Source organism: Ovis canadensis, chromosome 8 (assembly GCF_042477335.2).
Source record: "Ovis canadensis isolate MfBH-ARS-UI-01 breed Bighorn chromosome 8, ARS-UI_OviCan_v2, whole genome shotgun sequence".
NCBI lineage: Eukaryota > Metazoa > Chordata > Mammalia > Artiodactyla > Bovidae > Ovis > Ovis canadensis.
Genome location: NC_091252.1, coordinates 25,735,873 through 25,762,417, shown reverse-complemented (window position 1 = coordinate 25,762,417; position 26,545 = coordinate 25,735,873). Strand labels below are relative to the sequence as shown.

Below are 26,545 nucleotides of genomic sequence, written 5' to 3'. Positions count from 1 at the left end.
TTACATCTTAGCTAGGACAGTTTTAACTCAGAGCAGAATAAGCTTGTTGCACCTGCTAGAGCTTAATTTGTTTGTCATCCTTATTTACAAGAAACAAAAGTCCCTTCGGCATGCTGACAATTAAAAACAAACAGAATCCGCCAGTTGGAGCGGACCTGATGTTTGGCATCTGAGTTGGCATGGCCCCGCCGTTCCTGCACTTGCCCAGACTCTGACCTTTCCCTGACCAGAACATTCAGCTCAGCTCAACTCCAAAGTGCGCCTCTCGTCCTCCCCGTATGTCCCCTCTCCAGCACTCTGCCAGCTGTGCTCTGTGCTTCCACAGCTCTTGGTCCTGGCAACCTTCCAGGCGGACTCCGTGTCCTTTTCTGAAGTGTATCAGCGCTCACAGTGAGCTGACCCTGGGTTTTTTTAATGGGCACTACACTCCCAAGGGGCCAAGCAGTAGGCATCGAGGGCCAGGTTGTCAGAACCCTTTGCAGTTCTCTCTGCTCTTAGTTCAAACTCAAAAGTTTTGGCATCGAATGTTTTAAAGTACTGATTTATATAGGCTACTCTATTCTTTAATTGATGGTTAGCAAGAAAATTTAATGAAGCAAAACTCTGGAACTCATACTTGATTTCAGAGCTACTGGACAGGACTAATCTTGTGTATCTAAAGCAAAAGGAATCAGATAGCACATTACCTTTGAATTGCGAAAGAATTTAGGGAGCACCTTGGTGGCTCAGATGGTAAAGAATCTGCCTGCAAAGTGTAAAACCTAAGTTCCATCCCTGAGTCGGAGAAAATCCTCTGGAAGAGGAAATGGCAACCCACTCCAGAATTCTTGCCTGGAAAATCCCATGGACAGAGGAGCCTGGAGGGCTACAGTCTGTGGGGTCACCAAGACTAACACTTCTCTTTCATTTGGGGAGCATGATTACCTGTATCAGATTTCACTGATTTTTCTTTCTTTTTTAAAAAATATCTTATTATTCTTATTGCTATTTTTACTTATTTTTTGGCACGCCACACTGCATTTGGGATTTTAGTTCCCTGGTCTGGAATTTGGGATCTTAGCTCATACCTTCTGCATTGGAAGTGCAGAGTCTGAAAAGCTGGACCACCAGGGAAGTTCCCCACACCGAGTTTTCTTTTAATTAACTGCTCTATTTCTCAGATTTCTGGCACTTCTGTTGTGGGAAGTATTAGCACTGAAGTGGTTTATAAATTTTAAATAGGTCAACATTTTAAACAGCTTCATAAAATTCATATATATTCATGTTTCCATTCATCACTTTTTATGAAAGAGCAAGATACACATTCATTTTAAACCCATTTTTAAAAATTTTGCTTTAGCCACCACTAAATAAAAATGCCAGATGTACTCTTGGATAGTGTATATCTCTGTGTGCGTCTTCTTTGTAATTTTAATGTGTTGAATCTTCATTTTATGCTAAGACAAAATGATGTACACACTTTAAATGATGATAATGAACTCAGCAGAAAAGCATTCTTGAGTAGAGAAACAGTTCTTTATGATTGTATTTTCCATTTTTCTTAAAGGAAGAATTTATCATTTTTAACATAAGCACACAATTTTAGAGCTGGGAGAACCTAAGATCAATTAGCCTGAATTTCTTTGTTCATGGATAAGAAGATACAGCCGCCTAAGTGTCCACAGTAGAACAGAATAAGAACATAGTTATTCAGTTGCTAAACTAGTACTCTCCCCACAAGACCATGCTGTTTTGTCCATCCCAGGTCCTGTGCAGACTTGTTCTTATGTGCCAAAGTGTGCTGATTAGAGTTCCTGAGCATGTTATCGACAATCTAGCCTACAATAGTGCACACACCTCTTTTCATAGTAAAATTACACTTATTTATGTATTAAAGTGATTAGGCAAATTATCTAAAGTTACAAAGCTCATCTGATATATATGCTTTCAATTAAAAAATAGATCTTTTCATTCTAAAGGATTGGTGTTACTCCCAAATCTGATTAAATTGTAGGAGTAATTTCTCCTTCACCTGGGGCTACATGGCCACAGTCAGAACCATAATAGTTTCCTCATAAAGGAATAATCGCTATGGAGGAAGAGAAGTATAGCTTTGTATAGGGCCTACTGTTCTCATCTTCCAGGTTTATCATACACAGCAGCCAGAGAAGAAAATAAAATATATTTTGCACTTTAAGGAGTCAATTAAGTCCAGCTGAGAGAAGGCAAAAGTAAGTTTATACAACATGGGCTGACTGAATTAATCTGTGGACTTGAGAGCTCTTTCATAAAGGGCTCCAGGATATTTAGATACATTTTAATGCCCTGTCCTCTCTGGCATTTGAGTCTCAGCTTCAGCCAAATCCCTTGCCAGCCTATGATTCCAGTCCTATAACTGTTTCTCAGAAACAATACTAAACCAGTCAATCAGGATGATTGTTCTCTATTAACCCTTTTTTAAAATGGTCTGCTGTTTATGCATGTGCTACAGTTAAGGTTTAATTATTTTATGGAGAAAAGGTATGTAACCTTGTTTGGAAACATAGTCTTTACAGAGGTAATCAAGTTAAAATGAGTTCAGGAGGGTGGGCCCTAATACAATATGACTGGTGTTGTGATGAAAAGGAGAAATTTGGATACAGAAAGAAGAACACAGCAGGAAGTGACAGAGACCCAGGAAGAAACACCATTTGAATCTGAAGGCAGAGACTGGAATGATTTGTCTACAAGCCAATGAAAGCCAGCACACCCTTCCAGTTCCTTCAACCCCCACCCCAGCCCACAGAAGCTGGGAAAAGCCTGCAGATTCTCCCTCAGAGCCCTGTGAAGAACCAACCCTGCTGAAACCCTGACTTTGGACTTCTAGCCTCTATGAATGGGAGACAAGAAACTTCTATTTTCAACCACCCAGTTTTCAGTTCTTTGGTACGCCAGCCCTAGGAAACTAATACTAACACTAATCTCTGGACTCCTCTTGTGCTCCCTTAACAGAGTTCCTACCAGGTTCCTTAAGGACTGGCCCCCTGAACTAGCCGTTACATCTTCCATTTAAGGTTCTAGATGCTGCTGCTGCTGCTAAGTCGCTTTAGTCGTGTCCGACTCTGTGCGACCCCATAGACAGCAGCCCACCTAAATCTCACATTAAGGCCCTGCCAGAAAACCTCCTCAGGAACTGAGGCAACCAGCTGTCTCCTCAAATAGCGTTTCTCCTCCAGAGTATTTCCTAGTGGCTCAGACTGTAAAATAATCTTCCTGTGATGCAGGAGACCAGCAGTTTGATCCCTGGGTCGGGAAGATCCCCTGGAGAAGGAAATGGCAACCCACTCTAGTATTCTTGCCGGGGAAATCCCATGGACAGAGGAACCTGGTGGACTACAGTCCATGGGGTCGCAAAGAGTTGGACACGACTGAGCAACTGACGCTTTCACTTTCCTCCAGGACATCTCTTTTTGGAGCACTCACCACATGACAGTGTGGCTGTGTACTTGGCTGTTTAGGCCTCTCACTGGATTGAATTCTTTGAATTCTTAGTGCTCAGCAGAGTGTTTGGCACAAAGTAAATGCAATGAATAAATTAATATGTATTATTGCCTAATGGCTATAGCCAGTTTTTCTATTTACACCATCTGTCTGCCAGGTCACTCCTCCATTCCCACCAATTGGCCTACTCAGATGTTAATTACATGCTGTTCTTCAGCACACACGCTGCCTTGTAAATTACCTCCCTATTCCTGAAGGTCAGGTCTCCACATGAACACTTGACAACCCAAGTGGATGTAGCAGACATCTACTCCTCTGAATGCTTAAAAGGCCCTTCTATTGTCTAGGAGCCATTCTAGAGAGACAAAATTCTCTCACCTAGTTATATGTTTATCATCAAGTTCTAGTCTTTTCTGGTTTACTTTGTTCTATGAACATATTGACATGTTTAATAGTTAAGTAGAAGTGTAACTGTTATCTGAAACCAACAATTAAATTTGAAATTGAAAAAGAAATAAGAAAATACTCAATAAAAGAGTAAACACATGGAGGGAAAAAAAGGAGGAGAAGTAAAAAATGAATTACTATTTTTTACTGGATAATTGAATTTTGCTAATTTGATAATTTAATTTCTTTTTTTTAAAATTTTCCAAAGTGTCCAAATTAATCTGTATTACTTTAACCTATATTATTATATTATACACTTATTGTGGGTTTTTCTGATGACATGTTACAGATAGGTTTTGTTTTAATATGGAACTGCTAAATTCTTCAATTGCCTCTGACCAAATAAATTTAACATTACAGTGGCCCAGTTAAAGTTGCATAATTATATATATTTGAAAATAAACACAGAAATGGCAAATGAAATAGCTCTCATCAGAATCAAGTCAATATTAACAAAATAGAGAAAACAAGTGCTTTATTAATTAATTCACTGATTTTCAACATATGTTGAGTGTGTTTCATATGTTTGGCACTTTAGAGATATTAGAATGATTTTTGAGGAGACGGAAGGTGGCGGAGGAGTAGGTGGAAGTGGAGTACATCTCTTTCCACAGATACATCAGGACTACACCTTCAGCCACAGGAGATCTTGCAGAACAGCAGCTGACAGCGGGCAGGAATACCTGAGCACTGGAAAAGAATATATAGAACCACCCGAAACTCAGTAGGATGAAGAAAGCAGTGGGGAGAACAGGAGAGGCAGCAGGCCTGGACCTGCCCTTGGTGACTGGGGGGACTTAACCAAGGGTCCCATCCCCATACTGGGCAACTGTTCGGGATAGAGGATATTAGAATGGTTTTCAATTTAATATAAGCACACAAACTCAAAGCTGATCCAATCCTGAGAGACCACTGAGTCTGAATCTCTTTGTTCACTGATAAGGAAACACAGAATCATATGAGCAAATGTCAACACGGACCTAGAACATACAAGAAGACAAACTGTTTCTACTCCCAGTGAGTTAGATCCACATACCCACGTTTAAAAACTGGTGTCAAAACGCTTTAAAGGCTGAAGGCATGGATGTAAAGTAGCATGGAGGAAGTAACTAAACGCCTATAGAGTGAGCGATTGCAAAGAAGGCCTACTAAAGGATTTGACTTTCCATCTGAGAACCAAAGAAATGAGCAGAAGCCTGCGCTGTGGCCGATGGTCAAGAGTTACGAGATTGCGGCAGGGCTGGCTTAGGGACTGCCCGACAGTTCAGTCTGCGGCATGGGGTTGGGGTGTTGGTGGGGTCTGGACTGCAGTGCTGGTGCAGAGGAAGGAGAGAGTCGGGAATGGAAGGGACTAATGAGGACGCTGCAGAGTAAGGAAGGTGAGCGGTAAAGGGACAAAGCTGGAAATGCGTAGGGCTATCTATTAGTGACCATAATGAAGAGGGCCTTTTATCTTATGACAGACAGTGTGGCTTTTACCTCTATATATAGCACCGTGATGACAATAGATGGATTTAAGCCCATGAGTATGATTAGTATTGATTTGAGAGGTTAATGGGGGCTTCCATAGTGGCTCAGACAGTAAAGAATCGGCCTGCAATGTGGGAGACCTAGGTTCGACCCCTGGGTTGGGAAGATCCTCTGGAGAAGGAAATGGCTACCCACTCTAGTATTCTTGCCTGGAAAATGCCATGGACAGAGGAGCCTGGTGGGCTAATGCAGGGAAGGCCTGAGAGGTTAATGCAGAAGTCGCTTAAGAAGTGACTATCACAACCTACTTGGTAGATGATTGTAGATGGGATAATAATGGGAGAGGAGAGGTGAGAATGGACTCAATTAGAGTGAAAAGGGAGGACAGCAAGGGGCTAAGCAGGATTGGGCTTTGGTGTTTAAAGACACCATCAAGTCAGGGATTGCAACTCAAAGGCCCTCAGAGATAAAGCAGATAGATAAATGTCTATTCCAGTAGTGACGAGGGAGAATGAAGGAGGCTGATAAACAGTGGGTGCAGGTTCTGCCTAATGACATCCAGGTGTAAGTTATTTTAACATACTGGCTGGGCAAAGAGAACTTCTGTGGGATATACTTGAACTCTAGGCCAGGAGTTTAACTGACTATATTCTAACCATGACCTCTCATCTGAAGAGGTTGACTTGAATTCTAGCCTTACCTATCAAACATTAAAGGAATCAGGAAGGAATCTGCATATGGATATATATATATATATATATATATACACGTATATGTATATATATATATATATATATTTTAATTACAACGTCCTCTTTCTGTTTTATTTTTGGCTGTGCTGGGTCTTCACTGATGAACAGACTTTGCTCTAGTTGAGGTGAGTGGGGGCTACTCTCAAGTTTCAGTCTGGGGGCTTCGCACACGCTTGGGCTTCAGTGTGTGCTTTCTCTTTTGCACAGGCTCTAGGGCACGTGGGCTCAGTAGTGTCCAGGCTCTAGAGCACAGGCTTAGTAGTTGTGGCACACAGGCTTAGTTGCTCCACGTCACGTCGGATCCTCCTGGAACAGGGGTCATACCCATGTCCCCCCTCATTCCCAGGTAGATTCTTTACCATTGAGCCACCAGGGAAGGCCTGGATATATATACTTTGAAACCTATCCAGATGATTCTAGGGTCCAGTCAGGGGTGAGTACCAATTCAGGTCAAAATGACTCCTAACTTTTTAGCTTGAATAACATGGGTGAATGGTGATATTAATTTTTAGGACAAAGAATACAGAGGAGTGAAAACATTTTGTGCAACAGAAGTTAATACACCAGCTTCTGCATAACATATCTCTTTAGACCCAGATATTTGCTGGCTTGTCTGTAATCACTGCAGGCTACTAATACCTCGGATATACTCTACCATTCCTTATAAGAATTCAAGTGCTTTGATAACAAATTCCTAACTATCTATCATATTTAACCATAACTGATATGGAATGTGGCATAGAGAAAATATTTATCTAGACAAATAAGCAGTTATAAAACCACATTTATTTTCACTGAAATACTTGGGAAGAGAAAGCAGGTTTTATCCTGTTCTACCTGGATGAGGAAACTAAGCAGTAAAATGAAATCTTTTGTTCATACTTGCACGAAAAAAAAAACTGTAGAAAAAGCCTCTGAAGCCTATTTCACTGTTGAACAACTGAAGCTCCATTTTCTTTCTTGAGAAATGTTCACTTTCCAAAAATATATTTCATCTATTCAGGAAATATATTCAGGTACTAATCTCTAGCCCAGCCTTTCAGAAATTTATTTTAAACTTCAGCCAGATTCACTGTTTTAATTATGCAAAACTCACTTGTTTAATAAACCCACTCTACAGCCCGCTGCTCAAAGTCTTTAACAGCAGGATTCTAATAGAGCCAGGTCCAAAATGCAAATGGTACCATCTGTATCACCACATCCACTCCAGCAGCATTGCTATTAGATTAGTAGTACAGTCTGCAAGATAAAACAGCAGACACCCAAATCATGTGGAACCAGTTGAGTTTCTGTTTAACCTCCAGCCGATAGAAACACATAACCATTCAGTGATGGCTAGCTTAGTCAATCCATACCCAAGAGCTGTGTCCAATTCCCCTGACTAAAGGAATTAAGAACCAAAAAGGGAAAGGGAGTAGAAAGAAGACATTAGTTCTCTAAGTCCAAATATAAATAGGTTTCAATTGAGTAACCTTCATTGTCCCTGGTTGTATAAAGATTAGCTGACCAATCTGGAACTAATTCAAACATTGGGATTAAAGACATAATATTTGTAGAATGATTTGAACTCTTCACAAAAAGGAAGTACATGAAGTATATTAAGAAAGAAAACATGGTATTTTAATGTGGAATCACACACTGGTATAATTTCGGCTTAATTAGAACTTCTATGAAACTACTACTTGCAACTTTGATATTTGTACAGATCATTTTGTACTAGTCAGTTTGGGACATAATAAATATTAGACAACATTCCATTTTTATCCAGGAAAATTCTTTCATTTTCAGTCTGCATCACACAAATTCAGTAATAATCAGGTTTTTATTTTGCTCTGGCTCACCCAGTATCACATGAGACTGACCATTGGGGAAACTTGGGCATCTTAAGAAACATGTTCTTTTGAATGTTTTTGCTTCCTATAAGTGTTTTTTCTTTTTTTTTTTTAAGTTTTAGGACTACATGGGTCACTCCTAGAAAAGTGATGCTTGCAAGATGAGCAAGACAATGCTGGCCATTATTAGTACGCCTCAAATGCAAGATTTCAGTTACTAGATTCAGTTGAGCTGAAAAAGATATTAATTATCACGCTGTCATTGTGCAGCTACCCGTTGAGATTGTTTAAGCAAGCTCTGAGACCATAGCAGTCATCAGTGAGATAAGAAAAACTTTTATTTCTATGCTGACGATTTCAAAGTTATTGCATGGCATAAAAAAATTCAAGTTAAAAAGAACCGAACTCTGATTTATTATATTAACAGATTAAAGAAGGAAAATTGCTTGCTAATAGGTCAAAATATATGTTTGTGGCACTAGCTTAATAAACAAAAGCTGACTGCAAATAACTGAAAGACTGTCACCCATTTTGAAGTTATTCTGATCCCATAATTACGCATTATATATTTATACACAGTTTCCCTAGAAGTAAACTTACTTAAACACTACCAAAAATTAAGACAAAAGAGCAGTAAACATAAAAAGTTTCCATTCTCTCATGTAAATGTACAAAATATACACCCTGAATAAAAACAAGATGAAACACAAAATTCAACACTTGCCTTTAGTTTGTATTTTCTTTTCAGGCTTCTCCAGTTTTTCAGCCTTTTCTTTGTGTATTTCTAGGAAAAATTATGATTTGCTTTTAAAAACTCTTTTTTAAAATGTACAAAATATAAACCATAACTATGATCTAAATGTCATAATATTACCATGAAGTCCAAATTATTTTATCCAACAAATTTATAGGTATCTAAAAGGAAAGAATCAATGAAACATATTGCCACATAAATCCCTCATTTATTGATATAAGGGAAAACTTGAAGTTATCTACAATTTAGAATTATTGAAAAAGCTTAAAACTTACATCAATAAATGTTGCCACCATTTTCAGTGCTAAATCTGATCACAAATTATAATTATGTTTTATTTCAATTACTCTCAATACAAATTATGACTCCTTAGTAAAAATGTCATTTAGATTTAGAAAGATTAGTTTTTACATATTAAATTAAGAATTTGTAAAATGAACTGTAACTATCTAATAAATATATCTCAGAAGTACTGACTCTAAGCCATGTTTAGAATCAAAATTTGGCATTGCATTTAACCAATAATTACTGCAAGCAGATAGACACATTTCATAGAATTAGTTAGCTATTACATTTTTTTCTAAATATCAGGTTTTAAGAAATATATTCAATTTGCTTCTAGTTCAGTATATATACATTGCCAAGGCTTAGAAAATATAGTTAAATCTGAATTTGCAGTTAATTTGGACAGAAGTAAATTTGAGATTAGAGTTTACAAATATGATTACTACCTCTGAAAAGAGACTTAGTCTTAAATACCATGGTATTTCTTAGAAAAATGCTAATGAGTTTTACTTATTTATTTATCACAACTTTATTCTACAGACAGTCTGAGATGGTGCTAATTACTGTACATATTCTAAATTCTCCATTTGTATGTTAGAATTTGCATTTTTATAATTTTTCTGGATGTGTAAAATCAAGATCAATTAGAGGAAAATCCTAAAATCTTCAGAAAAGACAGTTTCTTTCATTCAACAGTTAAAGAAATAATCACATTGTGACGATCTCCTCCCCTCATTTTCTCCATTAATTAATTATGCTATTTATAAAGCCACTCTTCTACCCTTATCCCATTCATGACTTTGAAAATGGCAATGGAGATACAGAAGAGTTAAGATTTCCAACTACATTTCTGGAAAAAAAATAAAAAACGAAAAAGCCTTCAAGGTGCGTGGAACGATTTCCAAAGACCATAGGAAACATTTACCTTCCAGCTTCTCTCATTATTTTTAATCTCTACCTTATGTCTCCAGATCTTACTCCAAAGCATGATTTCTCATCCTAGCATTATTGATTTTTGGATTGGGAAAAGTCATTATTTGGAGGTGGGTAGGGCTATGGTTTTTCCAGTAGTCATGTATGCATGTGAGAGTTGGACTGTGAAGAAGGCTGAGTGCCGAAGAATTGATGCTTTTGAACTGTGGTGTTGGAGAAGACTTTTGAGAGTCCCTTGGACTGCAAGGAGATCCAACCAGTCCATTCTGAAGGAGATCAGCCCTGGGATTTCTTCGGAAGGAATGATGATAAAGCTGAAACTCCAGTACTTTGGCCACCTCATGCGAAGAGTTGACTCATTGGAAAAGACTCTGATGCTGGGAGGGATTGGGGGCAGAAGGAGAAGGGGACGACCCAGAATGAGATGGCTGGATGGCATCACTGAGTCTATGGACGTGAGTCTGAGTGAACTCCGGGGGTTGGGGATGGACAGGGAGGCATGCTGCGATTCATGGGGTCGCAAAGGGTCAGACACGACTGAGCGACTGAACTGAACTGAGGGCTACTGTGTGCACTGTAGAGTACTGAGCAGCACAGCACCCTATTAAATGATTCTGGATGCTACACCATCCCTAGCCATGACTACAAAGAATGTGGTTAGATATTGTCAAATGACCTTTATTGACAATTTATATCCTTAGAGCAATCACTCTTTGTCACCCATATTGCCCAATGCAGTGGCCACTAAACATGTATACATGTTAAGGATATGATATGTGATTAATCTGAATTGAAATGTGCTGTAAATGTAAGTACATAACGGTTTGTGGAGACTTAATGCTAAAAAAAATAAAATATATCATAATTTTTGTATTAATTACATATTGGGATGATATTATTTTGGACATATTGTGATGGTTTGTGTGTAAACTTGGCTAGGCTACGATCTCAAATCATTCAAATGAAGACTAATCTAGGAGTTGAAAGTGAAAGTCATTCAGTTGTGTTGGACTCTTTGTGACCCCATGGACTACACAGTCCATGGAATTCTCCAGGAAAGAATACTGGAGTGGGTAAGCCTTTCCCTTCTCCAGGGTTTTTTCCCAACCCAGGTCTCCTGCATTGCGGGCTGATTCCTAACCAGCTGAGCCTCAAGGGAAGCCCAAGAATACTGGAGTGAGTAGCCTATCCCTTCACTAGCAGATCTTCCTGATCCCGGAATCAAACCGGGGTCTCTTGCATTAGAAGCAGATTCTTTACCAACTGAGCTATCAGAGAAGCCCAATGTAGAAGTTGCTATGAAGGTATTTTACAGATATAATTAAAATTCCTAGTTTATTGATTTCTAAATAACATGGTTCTGGATCATCTGGGCGGGCTTGTCTGTTCTATCGAAAGGTCTTAAAAACAGGTTTGAGGTTCCCTGAGGGAAAAAATAAATTCTTTGGGTGTACAGCTTTGGTGCATGCACATGGGCGCAAGCTTGCTCATGACTTTTACTTTCTAACTGCCTGTCCTGTGCATTCTGATTTGCTTAGCCAGTCTGCACAGTCACATAGGCCAATTTCTTGCAACAAATGTCTTACTAGATAAATATATCTGCATAATTTCCTACTGGTTTTATTTCTTTGGTTGAGACCTGACTGATACTATAGATTAATTAAGAAATATTATTCAAATTAATTCCATATTTTTCTTTTTGTGCTATGCTCAGTCATGTCGGACTCTTCATGATCCCATGAAGTGCAGCCCACCAGGCTCCTCTGTCCTTGGTGTTCTCCAGGCAAGAACAGTGGAGTGGGTAGCCATTCCCTTCTTCAGGGGATATTCTGGACCCAGGAATCGAACTAGGGTCTCCTGCATTGCAGGCAGACTCTTTACCAGCAGAGCTACCAGGGAAGTTCTTATCTTTTTTCTTTTTATATTTTTATAATGTGGCTACTCAAAAAAATATTTAAATATACATGTGGCTCACACTATATTAGTTTTGGACAGTATTGGTCTGGTTCTGGGGCAGGCAAATTACCTTCTTAGTTCATTTACAGGGTTAAATCTTCTATAAATGAATCATAAAACCAAACTGAAAATGCTCCCTTGCCCATATCATTCTCCTTCCTCCCTCCTATTTAAACTACCAGAAGCAATGGAGAAGACTGGTGCCTTGTATAACTCAGTCTGATTAAGTAAAATGATTCAGAGTGGTCAAAGATTTAGAGTGGTCTTTGCAAGCACCAAGGGAATCATCCTTAAGAAATAATTTCTTATTCCCATAGGGGATTAATTTGAATATAAAAATGGGATGAAATGCTAAATTAAAAATTTATATGAAATGTTGCATCTTCTGTGACTGAACTATTGTTGAAGCTATCATTACTTTTCTAGATTGACTACTTTTCTGTGTCTCCTCACTTCCTTAATTAGTAACTGCTTGAGTCTGCAATTTGGAAGTCAGAGAAGGCCTCAGAGACTAAGGCTTCTTTTTTCCCCTACAAACAAGAAATGGGTGATACAAAGAGGCTTTCGGTCCAGGGAGCCCCTGAGGGTCCTGCTCATTACAGTCTCAAGGACAAAGTCCTAACATTTTCTATTTCTGATTCTGAACTTCAGCTTTCAATAAACTAAGAGAGCTCCACTGATCTGGAAAGATACATTCAGATTTTTTTAAAGTGGGAGTCCCAGATTAAAACTCACACACACACACACAGACACACACACACAGTGTATGCACATACAAATCTCTACAGCTAACAATGAAATATAATGACTTACATAGACAATGTTTTGCAAAAACATCATCAATAATTTTTTTATTTGGTGATCTCTTGAAGACTTAGTATTTCTGTACACATAAGTGCAGACAGGCACAACCAACTTTGTAAAGGCATACACACATACATTTCTTTGCTTGTAGATGACAAAAGAAATTTATTTCTGATGATTCTGAATTGGAACCGATTTTTGCTACTGTGAGGCACATCTCTTTGGCATAAGGGAATCAAAGCCCAGTAGATTCAGAAAAAGCTCTTTACCTTCCCCTCAACTGCCTAAATATACATGGAAAGATGGCCTGTACCAAAGAGAAAGCTATAACCAGAGATACAAGAAATTTATCTGTATAACAGAACAATCTTTATTTTCCAAACATCTATTGTCCCTTCTTCTGAATGGCCTTCCTTCCCTTTGTGTCCTCAGACCACTCTCTCTTTCCTTAGCTCAGGATGCTAATTATATAAGTCTTAAATACTTGGCTGCCCTTCGGGTTTCATATTTTTAATTGGGCTTCCGTATGTATGAACTTTATTTTTCTCCTTATATCAATTTAATTATTAGACCAGCAAAAAACCTAGAAGAGAAAAAGAAAATTTTTTCTGCCCCTACTTTTCAAACTTAAGGATAAATTAAATGTCTCTGCATGCTTTATTGCAATATTACATTTTCTTTGAGGATTGTATTACATCACTATTGTCACTGTCCAAGGCTATCAAATATCCAAAGAAGCCAGTATAGCCTCTACACAGTGTGCCTGCCAGTTCCATCTCCTTACACTTCAGCCAGGAAATGATGACCATTCAGGCTCCTGCCCAACTGAGTAACAGCATGCTACCAATTTAGACTTCAGAAAGATCTTTTTTCTCATAAACAGATAATGCCTAATTTCTTACTCTCAACTGCTCTTGCCAGCTAAGGGCCATTCGTGTGAGAAAGGAAAATTAAATTTAAAGATTCAAGTCAGTAAAGTAGAAATTTATTACCCTATGGCTTTCAGGAAAACTCAAAGAAAAATAAAATTTCATATATTGATACTAGCTTTTAGTTATTCAATAATGTCTACAGACAGGGGAATACCTCTACTTACGCGACACAGCAGTAATGCATAGCAGCATAAAGTTTCATTTAACTTTGACACTCCTTAAAAATAGTTCACTAAACCTGAACCAATTCTGGACACAAGGGACAAAGAAAAAGGTCAAAGCAGTCATTATTTACCTCCAAATGTATGTGCTTTACCTTAGGTTACAGTCCAGTGTCTCTGAGAATGTGATAAGTCTCAGGATCAGATTCTAGTTGGAATGATAAACCATTTTGGTAATAGTAAACCTGAGAGATTGCCTTGTGTCTTAAAAAGCAGGAAGCAAGTATTCCAATCCCAGGTGTCAGACTATCCATAGGTCCTTAAAGGTACAGAAGTCAATTTAAAATTTTGATAACTGGAGAAGGGAAAAACAAATGGGAAAGAGTGACAGTTATCTCAGTGTGTCAGAAAGTAATGAAAGGAAACCCTTCGTTTTACTGAATTATCAGTAACCTTAACTGATATCAATCAGTTCTCCACTAGTGTTTACCGTGTTTGTAATGATACAAGGGCTACTTAAGAGAAGGGCAAGTTACTTCCACAGAAATGGGAAGTGTATTCCAACTGCTTTCGCTAGTCCTGTTTCTCGATCACATTTCTCATTATCTGTAGGGAAGTATGTGTAAATATGAAAAGTGGAGAAAAAAGTATAAGTCTTCTTTCACATTCTTATTGTTATTCATTTCACTTTGCTAGGCTTTCAAGGCATTTTTCTTATTAAAGGAATCTAGAGAATTTAAACTTTGGCTTTCATGCTTTATAATTCAGTGGAGATAATAAAAAATATACCCTCCTAGGTCAGGGTGTTTTTCTAAAGTCCAATGCCAAATAAGTAATTGGATTACAGTTCAACGTCTCTGAAGAAGTATTAGTCTCAGCATGAGACTTGTAAAGTGCTCAGAAACAAGAGAAGGAGATGTAATAACTTATTATGTTGCTGAGAAAAAACTAAACATTAGTATTATTTAGAGTATTCATTATTTCTGGATTACAGTAATCATTAAACGGTTACTTGAATAACTGTCATACTAAAGGTGACATAAATCAATAAAATTCTGGCATAATTAAAGTGCATTTTGTTAGAAAACTCTGGACATATAAACTACTAAAAGATCTACACAAAAATATTATCATTGCTGGCATGTATTAAAATGCAGTCTAGTGTTGGAAGATAATTAATGCTTGAGTCAATCTACACCATTCAAATATATTTCTCATACCTACTAGCTGTGCAAACTTCATTTCCTCATCTGGAAAATGAGGTTTATACTATATCTACCACACAGATTCAGGCTTCCCTGATACCTCAGTAAAGAATCTGCCTGCAATGCAGGAGACCACCTGCAATGTATGAGTCCCGGATTCAGTTTCTAGGTTGGGAAGACCCCTTGGAGAGGGAAATGGCAACCCACTCCAGTATTTTTGTTTGGGAAATCCCAACGACAGAGAAGCCTGGCAGGCTATATAGTCCATGGGGTCACAAAAGAGTTGGATATGACTTAGTGACTAAACCATCACAACCACATAGCTTTACATGAGGAATAACATAAGTTAAAATGTAAAGGATTTAGAGCAGTACCTGGTATCTGATAAACATTATGTAAATATTAGCTATTATTATTATTATTGTCTCCCTTACTAAATTCTAAATTTTCTGAGGACAAAAACTATGTCTATTTTGTTTCACAGTAAATTTTCAATAATAATTGGCACATACTAACTACTTGATAAATATATATTAAGTTTAAAAATAAATATTTGAGCAAAATTATAAACTACCAACTCCTACACAACAAAGAAAGTTGTGGTAGATGGTATTTCACTTGTTCTTTACGACACAATGCTCAAACGACTTAAATACTATAATACGTGTGGTTGAAAATTTTGAGACAGAAAAACGTTGCATTTCTCAACATTTTTACTTTCTATTAGAAATGCTGGAGAAAGTTGCAGAATTTTACTATTGGTGGAAATTTTAAAATGTATATGAAAGATATTGTAAATTGCAACACTTGTACAAAAGGTAGGGTTTTTTCTTATTTGTTTACAGGAGCTTTATTTATAATTGTCAAAACTTGGAAGCAACTGAGGTATGTTTCACCAGGTAAGTGAAGAAATATACTGTTGTACCTCCAGACATGGAATATCATTCAACACTAATACGAGATAAAAATACATCATCAAGCCATAAAAAGATATGGAAGAAAATTATAGGCATATTACCAATATATTTTTAAAACATTTTTTCCCACAGTCATCAACATGGGTGACAATAAGATAGGGTTTTTAAATATTGTTTTCCTGGAACACTGAAAAGCTAAATCGTAATCAAATTAAAAGCACTGGGTGTTTTTAATACTTTGCCTTAAGTTATCCATAGATGCTTACATGCAGGATATCAACTATGAACTGACATATATAATTGACAATTATACCTATAATAAAATATTAACAATTAAAATCATATTCATTTTAACAGAAAAAAAGAAGTTGAAACAGGTTTTAAAGTGGGATATGCTAGCCCATCTAACTTGAAGGGGGGAAAAATTTCTATTTATTTTGGTCTACATGTTAAGGAATATTTCATTTCAGTTTTTCCTATTTGTGATTATGGCACTTAAACGATAATCTGTATTCTTTTGTGTAATAACACTGCTTACATATTTATGGTATTTTATATGTAGAATAGTGACTTGTTGGCATTTGTTGTATATATTTCTGTTGGATACCTCAGAAGGCAGATATAAATTTTAGTGATCTTCCTGGTGGCCCAAAGTGGAACTTCTATGTATAATGGTGAATTTTCTGGTTCTCATCAGGAACATGCAGCATGTAATAGCCAAAATCTTTAAAACTCCCAATGAGAAATGGTTATCCTTCTTCATCTTCAGGCTGTTTAATTCTATCAAAATGTGTTTTTCTAAGCTCTACATCTCCCAGGGTGCAGTGTTAATCACAGACTAACCAATTTTCCCAAGACTCTCTGAGCCTGACGCTCACATTTAACTTAGGAAGAGAGGCCATATGTACAAAAATCAAACAGGAAAGCTGACAGCAGCAGCAACCAATGGGACCAGAATTAGTAAAAATAGACTGTCCTAAATAAGTCCAAAGAATGAGTTTACTGCAGTAAAGGCTTTCTGAATTATTTTGTTATATTACATGTATTTTACTTATTATAAATTGTTATTATCTACTTATAATCATAACACAGTTTATTGTTGAGCAGTTTATAAATTTGTTTAAGTCTTACATGGATAGTTTAAAGCACACAATTTTTTCCTCTATATGACATACTGTTAATAAATTAAAAATATTATCTATTCAAGAATTCAAAATGACAGACTCAAGAAATTTAAAGGATAATCTCTGTCACCAAGGCAACCATCCTAATTCTTTTAGATGACAACCCAGTTTATTAAATTGTTCTGAGGGTTGTGGATTTTAAATAATGCCTTTTGTCAAGATGTTTTCTCAATATATCTCAGAAGTGCTAGACAGCATAAAATATCTTTTTATAATTTTTATTTTAATATTAAAAATTCAAATTATTTATTCACTTGAACATAGAATCTACACTTGTAAGATTTTGCCAATTGTTATTAGGACACAAAAGTTCAGATAGCAGGCAGGCACACATGAAGACATAAGAAGCCCTTCTTAAATGAGAAAATGCAAAGAAATTGAGCAAAACAATAGAATGGGACAGACTAGAGTTCTCTTCATGAAAACTGGAGATATCAAGGGAATATTTCATGTAAGGATGGGCACAATAAAGAACAGAATTGGTAAAGGCTTAACAGAAGCAGAAGATATTAAGAAGAAGTGGCAAGAATACACAGCTATACAAAAAAGATCTTAATGACCTGGGTAACCACGATGGTGTGTTCATTCACCTAGAGCCAGACATCCTGGAGTGTGAAGTCAAGTGGGCCTTAGGAAGCATTACAATGAGCAAAATTAGTGGAGCTGACGGAATTTCAGCTGAGTTATTTAAAATCCTAAAAGACAATGCTGTTAAAGTACTGTACTCAAAAAGACAGCAAATTTGGAAAACTGAGCAGTGCTCACAGGCTGGAAAAGGTCAGTTTTCATTCAAATCCCAAAGAAAGGCAATGCCAAAGAATGTTCAAACTAGCAAACCATTGTGCTCTTTCACAAGCTAGCAAAGGTAACGCTCAAAATCCTTCAAGCTAGGCTTCAACAGTATGTGAATTGAGAACATCCAGATGTAAAGCTGGGTTTAGAAAAGGCAGAGGAACCAAAGATGAAGTTGCCAACATTTGTTGGATCATAGAGAAAGCAAGGGAATTCAAAAAAAAAAAAACAAAACAACATTTGTTTCATTGACAGTGCAAAAGCCTTTGACTTTGTGGATCAGTCAAAGGAAAACAGGAAAATTCTTAAAGAGATGGGAGTACCAGACCACATTACCTATCTGTTGAGAAACTTGTATGCAGGTCAAGAAGCAATAGCTAGAACTGGACATGGAAAAACTGACTGGTTCCAAATTGGGAAAGGGGTATGACAAGGCTATCTATTGTTAATCTGCTCATTTAACTCATACGCAGAGTACATCATGTGAAATGAAGGGCTAGCTGAATCACAAACTGGAATCAAGATTGCTGGGAAAAATATCAACAACCTCAAATATGCAGATGATACCACTCTTATGGCAAAAAGTGAAGAGGAACTAAAGAGCCTCCTGATGAGGGTGAAAGAGGAGAATGAAAATCTGGCTTAAAACTCAACATTCAAAAAGTTAAGATCATGCATCCAGTACCACCATTTCCTGGAAAACAGAAGGGGAATAAGTGGAAGCAATGACAAATTTTATTTTCTTGGGCTCAAAGATCACTCTGGACAATGACTGTAACTATGAAATTAAAAGATGCTTGCTCTTTGGAAGGAAAGCTATGACAATCCTAGACAGTGTATTAAAAAGCACAGACATCACTTTGCTGACAAATGTTCTTATAGTCAGAGCTACGGTTTTTCCAGTAGTCAGGTATGAGTGTGAGAGCTGGACCATAAAGAAGACTGGGCGTCGGAGAATGGATGCTTCTGAATTGTGGTGCTGGAGAAGACTCTTCAGAGTCTCGTACTGCAAGGAGATCAAACCAGTCAATTCTTAAGGAAATCAACTCTGAATATTCACTGGAAGGATTGTTGCTCCAATGCTGAAGCTCCAATAGTTTGGCCACCTGATGTGAGGCACCTACTCATTGGAAAAGACCTTGACGCTGGATAGACTAGAGGCAAAAGGAGAAGGGATGGCAGAAGATGAGGTAGTTAGATAGCATCACCAACTCAACAGACATGAATTTGAGCAAACTTTGAGAGAGAGTGGAGGACAGAAAAGCCTGGTATGCTTCAGGCAATGGGGTCACAAAGAGTTAGACAGGACTTTACGACTGAACAACAAAATAAAATGAGAAACTACTTCCCATGTGTTCATAAACCGGACAGAGGTGGAAATGATTAAATAATACCTTTTTGAAGATAATTACTGGTGGAGTTTACAGATTTGGATGAGGTTTTGGCTCAGTTCATATGTGTGTTTCACGTTTGATGATATACTAGACAAGATCAAAGTGGCTATACGTCAGATTCATCTGGAGAAATTTTAAAACATATTCCTAGCTGTAGCTCAAATGTAACGTGTTTTTCATGGTGAGAAACCTTTTAGGAATCTCCAATTTAAATAAACTCTGAAGTAGTTTCAGAACCACATCAGAAGTAGAACCTACTGTCTAAACCAATATTCCTTAAATTTTAATGGGAATATGACTTGCCTGGGGAATTTTCTTAAAATGTAGATTCTGATTCATTTGGTCTAGATGGAGCCTGGTTCTGTATTCCTAAATCCCAGGTGATGCTGCTAAAACTGCTGTCCCATTAAGCACATTTTGAGTCAAAGGTCCTAGTCCAGTTGAAACTCTTAGAAAAATTATTAACATATGACTGCACAACTCAACAATAGAATCAAAAAATATCATAGCTGGAAAGGACCTGGGCATCTGTAAATCTAGCATCTTTGTTTTACAGATGTGAGAACTGAGAACCACTGAGGTTAAGTAACTTAACCATAGTAGGTTAAGAGCAGAAAGAGAACTAATCTCTTCATTGTGTTTATTCGAGGCCATCTCAGTCATTTTCAAAATGTTGATGTGTTCAGCTGATGGGCATCAATTATAAATAGTTATTTCAATGATCTAGGTCAATGCGACAATGATATAGAATTAGTTTTTATTTTATCCTTCAGAGTTTAGTATTTTCTTAACATACAAAAACAGTCACTCTGTGTAAACAAAATATGCAATCATCCGCTTATCCTCAACTGTCTCCCTTACTGGTATCACAAAGCACGTTAGCTGCTCATTCATGTCTGAATCTTTTCAACTCCATGGACTGAAGCCCGCCAGACCCCTATTTCCATGGAATTTTCTAGGCAAGATTATTGGAGTGGATAGCCATTTGTTTCTCCAGGGGATCTTCCAGACCCATGGATCAAATCCAGGTCTCCTGCAATGCAGGCAAATTCTTCACCATCTAAGCCACCAAAACTTCTTAAATTTTTTCTTTTTTTTCTTTTTTGGCTTTGCCTCATGGCTTGTAGGATCTTAGGTCCCCAAGCAGGGATCGAATCCAGGCCCTGACAGTGAAAGCAGCAAACTCTAACCACTCAATCACCAGGGAATCCCCCAAGCCTCTTATTTTTAGAATTAATCATTGGGTTGCAAAGGTTCTCACCCTGAGTATGCATTAGAAGCACACTGTGGAGATTTAAAAAATACAACTCAAACTCTGGAAATTCTGAGGTGGGAAGTGATCTGAGATTTCAAATTAAAAATAAAAGTAAAAATGAGGTATTTTGGGGCATCTGTAACTTTCCTGGTGGAATCAATTATTATAACAGTGACCCTCTTTTAGTCTTAGGAGCTAATCCTTTTCCAATATCAATACAAGTATTTGGGTGATACTAAACCTAATTTTTGCAGAGTCAAACACAACTGAATGACTAAACACACAAACCTAATCTTTAGTTTCAAGAGTAGGTCTATTCCCTAGGTCTTGATAAAGTGCTTGTTGCATATCCCTGACTCCCTGATTGCTTGTAACAAGAGTATGTTACTCAATATGGATCAATGAGTCAACTACATTGCTTTTGCTGAAACAGATGGGATATAGCACGAGCTCCTCTCTAGAGTTGTTAAAGTAAGTAACTTTGGCCTCAATTTCTGGTAACCATAATTGCAACCAGGACAGGAAAGGTTGCCAGAGACTCAAGCAAACAGAGCAGACAAAGGAAAGCAGACTCAGTAAATGAGAAGAAAATATTTACTAATAACACTATATAAAAAGCTGTATCTAGACATCCCTAATGTAGAAGGCAATGGCAACCCACTCCAGTACTCTTGCCTGGAAAATCCCATGGATGGAGGAGCCTGGTAGGCTGCAATACATGGGGTCGCAAAGAGCCAGACACGACTTCACGTTCACTTTTCACTTCCATGCACTGGAGAAGGAAATGGCAACCCACTCCAGTGTTCTTGCCTGGACAGTCCCAGGGATGGGGGAGCCTGTTGGGCTGCCATCTATGGGGTTGCACAGAGTCGGACACGACTGAAGTGACTTAGCAGCAACAGCAGCAGCAGACATCCCTAAAGCTCTTTCTACTTTTGTAAATTTTAGTCACTTGAACCAATAACCTTTTCCAGTAAGTCAGTCTAAAATGGGCTTGTAGAAAAAAATAAGTTAAATTAAGACAACATTTGAGTCTGATGCAGAGTTGAGAATCCCTGATGGTTTTTCTGCTTTGCCTCTTTTAAATCATTTGTTGCATTTTTCAACAAATCTTTCTAAAAGGAAAACATAACCTGGAATAGGTAAAACTTTTAGCAAACTGCTGGCAATTCAATGCAGCACCTAGCATCTCATGATGTTGAAAGAGGGAACATGCAGAGTCGAAGAGAGAAGAATCTAGAAAACATATAAACCTAACACTCTCTCACTCAGTTCAGTTCAGTTGCTCAGTTGTGTCTGACTCTTTGCAACCTCATGGGCTGCAGCACGCCAGGCTTCCCTGTCTTTCACAGACTCTGGGAAGCTTGCTCAAACTCATGTCCACGGACTTGGTGATGCCATCCAACAATCTCATTCTCTGTCGTCCCCTTCAATCTTTCTGAGCAACAGGGTCTTTTCCAATGGGTCTGTTCCTCACATCAGGTGGCCAAAGCATTGGAGTTTCATCCTCAGCATCTGTCCTTCCAATGAATATTCAGGACTGATTTCCTTTAGGATCAACTGGTTGGATCTCCTTGCAGTCCAAGGGACTCCAACACCACAGTTGAAAAGCATCAATTCTTTGGCGCTCAGCTTTCTCCGTATTGCAACTCTCACATTCATACATGACTACTGGAAAAACCATGGCTTTAGCTACATGAACATTTTTCGGCAAAGTATGTCTCTGCTTTTTAATATGCTGTCTAGCTTGGTCACAGCTTTTCTTCCAAGGAGTAAGCATATTTTAAATTCATGGCTGCAGTCACCATCTGCAGTGATTTTGGAACCCCAAAAAACAAAGTTTCTCACTGTTTCCATTATTTCCCCATCTATTTGCCATGAAGTGATGGGACCAGATGCTATGATTTTAGTTTTCTGAACGTTGAGCTTTAAGCCAACTTTTTCACTCTACTCTTTCACTTTCATAAAGAGGCTCTTTAATTCTTCTTCGCTTTCTGCCATAAGGGTGGTGTCATCTGTATATCTGAGGTTATTGATATTTCTCCTGGCAATCTTGATTCCAGCTTGTGTTTCACCCAGCCTGGCATTTTGCATGATATACTCTGCATATATGTTAAATAAGCAGGGTGACAATATACAGCCTTGACAGACTCCTTTCCCGATTTGGAACCAATCTGTTGTTCCATGTTCAGTTTTAACTGTTGCTTATTGACCTGCATATTGATTTCTTAGGAGGCAGCTCAAGTGGTCTGGTATTCCCATCTCTCTCAGAATTTTCCACTGTTTATTGTGATCCACACAGTCAACGGCTTTGGCATAGTCAATAAAGCAGAAGTAGATGTTTTTCTAGCACTTTCTTGCTTTCTCAATGATCCAAAGGATGTTGGCAATTTGATCTCTGGTTCCTCTGCCTTTTCTAAAACCAGCTTGAACACCTGGAAGTTCACGTTTCACGTACTGTTGAATCCTGACTTGGAGAATTTTGAGCATTACTTTGCTAGCATGTGAGATGAGTGCAATTGGGTGGTAGTTTGACCATTCTTTGGCATTGTCTTTCTTTGGGATTGGTATGAAAACTGACCTTTACCAGTCCTGTGCTCACTCCCGAGTTTTCCAAATTTGCTGACATATTGAGTGCAGCACTTTCACAGCATCATCTTTTAGGATGTGGAATAGCTCAACTGGAATTCCATCACCTCCACTAGCTTTGTTCATAGTGATGCTGCCTAAGGACCACTTGACTTCACATTCCAGGATGTCTGGTCTAGGGGGGTGATCACAGCATCATGGTTATATGGGTCATGAAGATCTTTTTTGTATAGTTCTTCTGTGTATTCTTGCCACCTCTTCTTAATATCTTCTGCTTCTAAGTCCCTACCATTTCTGTCCTTTATTGTGCCCATCTTTGCGTGAAATATTCCCTTGGCATCTCTAATTTTATTCTCACTCATAGACTCTTAAATTACTTATCCAATCTTATTTCCAAAAGGAACCACTTAAAATGGTTGGACCATAGCTGAGTTGTCTAGCCTTTTTATTCTCCGTGATGTTGGCACCAAAATTTAATCCTCTGCTTCCCCTGGCTTGCTGCTCCTTTAAGCTCCAGTGTTACTAGTATTATATCCACCATTCTAGTTCCAGTTTGCTTTCCTTGGTAGAAATGAGCTCTTCTGGATCCACAATTTGCTACAGCTGCAACTCCCTAGTGAAGTGAATCTCTGGATCATTCATTAGCTCTCACTTTACCTCAGCCTCCTCAGTCTTTTTCATTCTAATCCCATCTCCAGGCCCACTGTCTGTCTCCGGGTTTTGCTTCCTGTCCTCACAGGCCTGATCGATATTGGGAAAGACAAGCAGAAAATAAAGCATTGAGTTCCTTCTGCAGCCTAAGGGGAATATGCAGTAGTGCAGTAATGGAGCTGAGTTTTGATCTGGACTTATTTAGATAAGCAGTCCAAAGATAAATGTATATACTTAACAGTGTTACTAGGGCCAACCTGGTAACCAATATTCTGGGGCTATGAATTTTAACAAGTTTAGTCACCTTTCCATTCTCCCTCCTTTTTTCAAGCACAGTATTTTTCAGACACTTTATGTTCAGCCTGGTGTAAGGCACCGAAGCTGCCAGCAAAGATTGATGCATTGAAATCTCTGGCACAGAAACGTTTCCATCTATCTTACTCCTGATGACGTGATACAACCTTCTGAATGGCCTAATCCTAGAGTCTTGAATATTTATGATGCTCAAATTTCCTGGCTCTTTCTTATTCACCCTGACTGCAAGGAGCTATTGCAGATTTCAATAAAGTGAGAAAAATACACAATGAAAGAACTGAGTTTAAATTTACTGGACTCTTTTAACCCCAGGAGCTTTAGGGAAACTTTAAAACATGATTATAAGGAGATGTAATTTGTTTTGCTCTAAGAAGAGCCTCTTTCTCTGCCATTGGCATGCATCAGGAACAATCTCACAGAATATCAGCCTTCATATTTGAGTCCTGTTCAAACTTCAAGACAGCTCCTTGGTTCATAGAGCAAACAGTTGGGAAAAAAGGAAATTCAGCATAATATAGAGAGGATTTGGGTTCTTTCTTTAAATGCAGGTGATGATTTATCTCAGATGGCCTCCATATCCGTGAAAAGGAAGACCAATTTTTCCTTCCCCCAAAAATGAGTACGTATGGTTCTGAAGAACTAAAAGTATTCTGCCTTATCTTTAAAGTTGAATGTCAGGAAATGACATTATAAGATGTAGTTTCTTGTTAAAGAGACAACTATTGTCTCCTAAAATCACATATCTAAAGGAAAATAAATGCTGTAATGATTATTATTATATGCAAACTTATTACAGACCAAGGTTTAAGTAAAAATAAACTGTAAAAAGAGATAAGTATATCCATTATGTTGTACTTAGACATGTTAGTACAAAAAAGTTAAAAAGCTTTATCCTCAATAAAAATTATACTTCTTATGAATGCTTATGCAATCTCAAAAATATGAAAGAAAAATCAATTAGGTTTGAGAGTAACCAGTATTTTACTTGTGAAAAAGAAATAGAAAAATGCTAAGATGCCTATGCTAAATGGACACATATTTTAAACTTTGTTTTAAAAATATCATTTATTTAGCTCCTCTGCCCATTCTTTAGATTGGATTACTTGGTTTTTGCTGTTTCTACTTTGTTTTGTTTGTTTTTAAGATTCCAATAGATAGAACAAACTTGAGACTACAAGGGGCGGGGCAGGGTGGGGGCGAAGGTCAGATGAAATAGATGAAAGAGATTAAGAGGTACAAACCTCTAACGTAAAATAAATGATCAGAGGTATATAATGTACACATGGGGAATATAGTCAATATTGTTACAACTCTGTACAGCAACAAATAATAACTGGTTTTACTGCAGTGATCATTTCATAATGCATAAAAACAATGAATCACTATGTTGTATTAACATAATGTTGTATGTTAATTACAACTCAATAAAATTTGTGAACTGTAATAATTTTTGAAAAAGTCATATGCTTTATGTTTCAGATGTAATTCTTGCTGTAGGTATATTTCATCTAAACTTTGGTGCTGCTGCTCACTTAATTTATGGAAAATGTTTGCTATGTTAACTAATGGGCAAAGTCAGCCTCTGTTTTCAAGTTTCTTACTCAAATCAAACTTCAGTTCAGTTCAGTTCAGTTCAGTCACTCAGTCATGCCTGACTCTTTGCGACCCCATGAATCACAGCACGCCAGGCCTTCCTGTCCATCACCAATTGCCGGAGTCTACTCAAACCCACATCCATTGAGTCGGTGATGCCATCCAACCATCTCATCTTCTGTCACCCCCTTCTCCTCTTGCCCTCAATTTTTCCCAGCATCAGGGTCTTTTCAAATGAGCCAGCTCTTCACATCAGGTAGCCAAAGTATTGAAATTTCAGCTTCAACATCAGTCCTTCCAATGAACACCAGGACTGATCTCCTTTAGAATGGACTGGTTGGATCTCCTTGCAGTCCGAGGGACTCTCAAGAGTCTTCTCCAATACCACGGTTCAAAAGCATCAATTCTTTGGTGCTCAGCTTTCTTTATAGTCCAATTCTCACATCCATACATGACCACTGGAAAAACCATAGCCTTGATTAAATGGACCTTTGTTGACAAAGTAATGTCTCTGCTTTTGAATATGCTGTCTAGGGACTTCCCTGGTGGCTCAGATGGTAAAGTGTCTGTCTACAATGTGGGAGACCTGGGTTCGATCCCTGGGTCGGGAAGATCCCCTGGAAAAGGAAATGGCAATCCAATCCAGTACTATTGCTTGGAAAATCCCATGGACAGAGGAGCTTGGTAGGCTACAGTCCATGGGGTCACAAAGAGTCGGACATGACTGAGCGACTTCACTCACTCACAGGTTGGTCATAACTTTCCTTCCAAGAAGTAAGCTTCTTTTAATTTCATGGCTGCAATCACCATCTGCAGTTGATTTTGGAGCCCCCCCTCACCCCAGAAAAGAGTCAGCCACTGTTGC

The 26,545-nt window shown here is 38.0% G+C and overlaps 1 protein-coding gene across 50 annotated transcripts in view; it reads right to left on the bottom strand.

Annotated features, from left to right (window-relative positions):
• The window catches only part of TRDN (triadin), a 409,007-nt gene that overhangs the window by 291,502 nt on the left and 90,960 nt on the right, over positions 1-26,545 (bottom strand). For 46 of the 50 annotated variants that reach the window (XM_069599059.1, XM_069599060.1, XM_069599070.1 and 43 more), the window contains exon 5: positions 8,685-8,744. The exons of the other annotated variants lie outside the window; for them this stretch is intronic. In XM_069599059.1, the coding sequence (XP_069455160.1) occupies positions 8,685-8,744 (60 nt within the window). The remainder of the gene's footprint in view (positions 1-8,684; positions 8,745-26,545) is intronic. 50 annotated transcript variants of the gene reach the window in all.